General features: G+C 58.1%; 1 protein-coding gene across 1 annotated transcript; it reads left to right on the top strand.

Moving 5' to 3' along the window:
• Positions 1-1,701: 1,701 nt before the first annotated feature.
• Positions 1,702-5,358, top strand: LOC106894857 (zona pellucida sperm-binding protein 3-like; the record flags this gene model as incomplete). Its single annotated transcript, XM_014953836.1, has 9 exons — positions 1,702-2,109; positions 2,900-3,018; positions 3,110-3,213; positions 3,442-3,619; positions 3,697-3,817; positions 3,924-4,015; positions 4,086-4,231; positions 4,510-4,629; positions 5,239-5,358. Coding segments are annotated over exons 1-9 (1,408 nt in total), but the record flags the coding sequence as incomplete, so codon positions are not given.
• Positions 5,359-5,537: the final 179 nt, after the last annotated feature.

The following is a 5,537-nucleotide window of genomic DNA, read 5'->3' as shown; positions in this document are numbered from 1 at the left end:
TGGGCTGTGTTGGGGTGAGACACGGGGCTGTGGCTGTTGGTGGTTCTTTGGGTTTGTAGATGAGCTGCAGGTCTCCCTTTGGAGCAGGAGCTGAGTTCCGTGGGGTGTAGAAACCCATCCACGTGGAGGCGGTTCCTCATGGAGATCTTTTGCAGGAGGCTGGGCGAATGAAGCCCTGGACCTTGAGTGTGGTGTCCTGCTGTGGGGCTGGGCAATGGGTCCGTGGGCAGAATAAGCATCACCTCGTATTCTCCAGGATGCCTTTGGCTCCACGAGTAACTCCAGCCTGTGGGGTAAAGTCCCTGCCCCAGCCCAGGGATGACCTGGGCTTGGAGATGACTGAGGGCTTGGTGAATTATTCAAGAGAGCTTGAGCTGCCAGAGAGGTTTTTCTTGTTGTATCATTTATTCATCACTCATAAAAAGATAAGGGGCAAGGCTGGGACAGAGAGATCACGCCAGAGGAGGATGGTGTGCGTGTGTGTGACATTATTGATGGTTTGGGGAGAGAAGAGGGAATGCCTGATGCACGACCAGAAGGGAAGACAATCCCGATTTTGGTTCACTCCCTCGGTCTTGGTAGGATCCTTGTCATTCAATCCATGGCTGGGGTCTCCTCGAAGAGCAAATAGGACAAGTCACCCCACCCCAGTCCCACCCTGCAGGTCCTAGCAGACCAGGGGGTGTGTCAGCCAGGAGACCTCACTTCCCTGGGCACCCACGTGAAGCACCAGTAGAAACACTCGAGGAACACAAGCCCCCAGGATGAAAACCCCCTCCCAGGTCCTTCAGCCTCACTGTTGAAGAGCGGGTGCGTGCAGGGCATCACCCCGTGTCCAGGGGAGCCCCCTCACCAGGCTCTGTCACCACGGCAAGCGGCTTGGAGTGACCCCCAAGCTCTTCATGCAGCTCAGTGATGTAGAGCCATTCGTCATCATACTGTACACACCAGCAGCTGTGCCAGTGAGCATAATTAACAGACGAGGGCCAATTAATCTCTGGATGATGCCTGCCATTCACTTCTCAGCTGCTATTATGGGAAGATGGGCTTTTGTACCTCTGCTTTCTATGCAAATCAGCTGGTTCTGATGCCTTCATCACTGAATACCCAATTACCCAGCGCAGATCCCCATGAAATCCAGCAGGGACACGTTGCCAACAGCCATGGGCCGGAGCCCAGGTGGGGTTTGCAGTTGAGGTGCTCTCCATCTCTGAAGGTGCCACCTGGAGCGCTGCTGCAGGACCTGGGTTTTGGGGCATTGCTGATGATGTGGGGGAGATGAGGGGAGAAATGTTTGTGGGAGCCTGGCTGAGCCCTTGCCATGTTGGTGGCCAAAACTGGCTCTGTGTCCCAGAGGAAGAAGGACACAGGGAGAGGTATGAGGGATAAAAGCAGGGGTCCTGTGGCCAGTTGGCCACCAAGGCATCAATGGCTGATGTTAGCCCAAAGAGGCAAGCCAGAGGGACATGGGAGACACTGCTCCAGGGAATCTCCAGGTGCAGCTCCAGGGAAATCATCCAGCAGAGCCTGAGAAGGAGGGCTGGTCCCAGCTGGGTCCTGTTGTCCCAAGCTGCTCTGGTTGGGTGGTGGCCCTGCCTGCAGCCCCCAGGTGTTCCCCATCTGGGCTGGGCTGCTGGTGGGGCTGCTATAAAAGGCTGGTGAGGAGCCCTTTCTCCATGAGCTGCTTTTGCTGTGGTCAGGATGGGTTCTGGAGGCAGCCTGGGGTTGTTTGTGTTGTGCTGGGTGCTGGCTGAGGCTGTGTCCTCCAGCCCCTGGCGTGTCCCTCCAAGGGGCTCAAGGGTCTTGGAGGTGCGGGGGGACTCCTCCTGGAGCCATCCGAGGGTGCCTTCCTTCTCCCAGCCCTCTCCCTGGGCATGGGTGGATGTCTCCCAGCTCCAGGCTGCGGCCCCACTGCACCCTGTGTCCGTTGAGTGCCAGGAGGCGCAGGTGGTGGTGAGGGTGCACAGGGACCTCTTTGGCACAGGACACCTGGTCAAGGCTGGGGACCTGAGGCTGGGCTCAGCTGGCTGCTTGCCGGTGGGGCAGGGTGCTGCTGAGAGCAGGGTGACCTTTGTGGCTGGGCTGCACGAGTGTGGCAGCAGCCTGCAGGTGAGGTGGGATGCTGGGCTGAGGGGCTGCTCCATCTGGGGTGCTGGTGTGCAGGGAATGGCCCTTCCTCTGGGCTTTGAGCAGTGCTGGGTGGGTCAATGGGAATGGCTGGAGAGCAATGTGCTGTCATGCTGCCCAATTCTTCTTGGTGAAGGTCTTGGTCCCAGAAGTAACCTTGTGAAGGTGATGTCAGGCTTTGGTGTGGTGAAGGGCTCACCTGGTTGCAGCAAGTCTCGAGTGAGGGGTGGTGTGGCCATAGGAGAGCTGGTCTTTGGAGTGTGGGTGCTACCCTCAAGCCCTGGGTGAGGTGCACACAGAAGAGCAATCAAGGCTTGTGGTGGTTTCAGGGCTGAGATGTAAGTGGATGCAGGAGAAGCTGGGAGAGGTGGGCAGAGGTTGAGAGTGCAGTGAGTGTGTGTGTGGGAGCTGGGCAAGGGGCTTGCTGGGAGCTTGGTGACCTCCTGGTGAGGAGAGGAGAAGGGCTGCCTGGAGCTGGTGTGGCCCAGTTGAGCTGGGGGAGGAGGCTTGAGGACCTCCTGTCCTCCAGCCCCTGCCCACCTGCTGTGGGTACTTGCTGGAGTGGCCAGGTCCTTGAGCCTGACCTCCTCCAGGACTGGCACCTCGTTGGGATGCCATCAAAGCTTCATGGCACCCTGTGTGTGCTGGATTGGGAATGGGGAAGACAGCCTTTGGAGCTGATGGGCCTCTGTGTCCTAGCCCGGTCAGTGCTGGGTGGCTGATGGTGCTGAGGTTGTGGTTGACTTGGAGCTCTCCCAAACCTTCCTTCCAGCTGACCCCTGACTCCTTGATCTACAAAACCAGTTTGTCCTACAAGCCTACTCCTTCTGGCAACCTGGGGATTGTGAGGACCAACCCGGCTGTGGTTCCTATTGAGTGTCACTACCCCAGGTGAGGAGCTGGGGGCTGTGTCTGTGCTCCTGTGGAGGCGAGGTGAGGGTGGACTTGGTGTGTCAAGGCTTGTGTCTTCTCTTCCCTTTAGGAAGGGCAATGTGAGCAGCCACGGTGTGCGGCCCACGTGGGCTCCCTTCCGCTCCACCCTGTTGGCGGAGGAGAGGCTGACGTTCTCCCTGCGCCTCCTGACCGGTGGGTGCAGCCCCCACAGCCCCGTGTCCCTCAGGTCCCTGCTCCTGCTGGGTCTGGGCCATGGGTTGAGCAGCCAAGGAGACCTGTGAGCTGGGCTCCAATGCAGCCTTGCAGGAGGGAGACCTGGGGCTGCTGCTCAGAGAAGAGATGCCCTGAGGGCAGGAGGGACGTTGGGAGGGCCATGTGCTGTTGTCCCAAGTGACCTGTAGGCTTGGCTCTGCCTTCCAGATGACTGGAGCAGTGAGAGAGTCTCCAATGGCTTCCAGCTGGGGGAGAGGCTGCACCTGGAGGCTGCTGTGGCTTCTGGGGGCCATGTCCCCCTGAGGCTCTTTGTGGATGAGTGTGTGGCCACCCTGAGTCCCGACAGGACCTCCTCTCCCCGATATGCCTTGATTGAGCTTGGCGGGTAAGGGGTGTGCTGGGGTCCTGGGGGTGCTGCTGGAGGTGGCCGGCATGTCCCTGACTCTTGTGGCCCTGGGGCAGGTGCTTGGTGGATGGGAGATCAGAGGACAGCTCCTCAACCTTCATCTCTCCAAGGCTGAGGCAGGACACGCTGCGCTTCACAGTGGATGCCTTCAAGTTTGCAGGAGATGAGAGGAACTTGGTGAGATGTGGTGCCTGCCCCTGCTCCCCCAGCATGTCCAGAAGCCCTGCTGTTCTGCTTGGACAGACCTCATGACCCTTGGCTGTGGCTGTCCTGTCCCTTCCAGATCTATCTCACCTGCCAGCTGAAGGTCTCCCCAGAGGACCAAGCCCCAAGTCCCTGGAACAAGGCCTGTTCCTTCAACAAGGCCAGCAGCCTGTGAGTAGCTGGTGCAGGTGGGGAGGGGAGCATCCTGGAGAAGACAGGCTTAGAGGTGATTCTGTTTCAGCTGGGCTCCAGTGGAGGGCACAGGAGACATCTGCAGCTGCTGTGAGACAGGCAACTGTCCATCGCATGGAGGATACTCCCAGAGAATCCACCCTCCAGCCAGATGGTCCGGGAGGCGCTTGAAGAGAGACATCCCTTCCAAGCAAGGTAAGGCTCTGTGTGTCCAAACTGTCCCCTGGGGGCAGGCTGACCCTCCAGGCTGGGATGGCCAAGGTGCTGGAAGAGCTTCAGCAGATGCATCTCCTCTGAAGGAGAAGCCAAGCTCTTCTCTGGTGTCCTTGTTCAAGTACCAGAGCCTGGGTGTCCTTCTGTTTGGAACTACCAGAAAGCTGCTCTGGCAGGGTCTGCCTTCCTGTGAGCCCTGAAATGCAGATGAAGCAGGAGTTCCCTGCTTGGTGATCTCATTCCTGTGCATCTCTTGTCAGGTGGGTCCTCAATGGTGGCAGAGGCTGAAGTCTCCCTTGGACCACTAGTGATCCTTGATCCAGCTCAGGAATTGTGGACTTCCTCAGGAGGTCCTGCCCCAGCAGGGAAGACCCCACCTGGTATGTGTTCTGTCTTGTTTGGTTTGACTTGTGGTGCCTCCAAGTGTCAACTGCAGGTGACTCCAGGTTGATGTCATGAATCCCCCCTGGTTCCTTCAACAAGGCCAGCAGCCTGTGAGTAGCTGGTGCAGGTGGGGAGGGGACCCTCCTGGAGAAGACAGGCTTAGAGGTGATTCTGTTTCAGCTGGGCTCCAGTGGAGGGCACAGGAGACATCTGCAGCTGCTGTGAGACAGGCAACTGTCCATCGCATGGAGGATACTCCCAGAGAATCCACCCTCCAGCCAGATGGTCCGGGAGGCGCTTGAAGAGAGACATCCCTTCCAAGCAAGGTAAGGCTCTGTGTGTCCAAAGTGTCCCCTGGAGGCAGGCTGACCCTCCAGGCTGGGATGGCCAAGGTGCTGGAAGAGCTTCAGCAGATGCATCTCCTCTGAAGGAGAAGCCAAGCTCTTCTCTGGTGTCCTTGTTCAAGTACCAGAGCCTGGGTGTCCTTCTGTTTGGAACTACCAGAAAGCTGCTCTGGCAGGGTCTGCCTTCCTGTGAGCCCTGAAATGCAGATGAAGCAGGAGTTCCCCCCCTTGGTGATCTCATTCCTGTCCATCTCTTGTCAGGTGGGTCCTCCGTGGTGGCAGAGGCTGAAGTCTCTCTTGGACCACTAGTGATCCTTGATCCAGCTCAGGAATTGTGGACTTCCTCAGGAGGTCCTGCCCCAGCAGGGAAGACCCCACCTGGTATGTGTTCTGTCTTGTTTGGTTTGACTTGAGGTGCCTCCAAGTGTCAACTGCAGGTGACTCCAGGTTGATGTCATGAATCCCCCCTGGACAGAGACTTTCCAGTATGATCACCAGAAGATACTCTGAGGTTTTTCTTCCCAAAGCTGTCTGTGAGCTCTTCCACTGATGGATGGTGG

Source organism: Calidris pugnax, unplaced genomic scaffold, assembly GCF_001431845.1.
Source record: "Calidris pugnax isolate Ruff unplaced genomic scaffold, ASM143184v1 scaffold237, whole genome shotgun sequence".
Lineage (NCBI taxonomy): Eukaryota > Metazoa > Chordata > Aves > Charadriiformes > Scolopacidae > Calidris > Calidris pugnax.
This window is presented reverse-complemented; position numbering and strand designations above follow the sequence as displayed.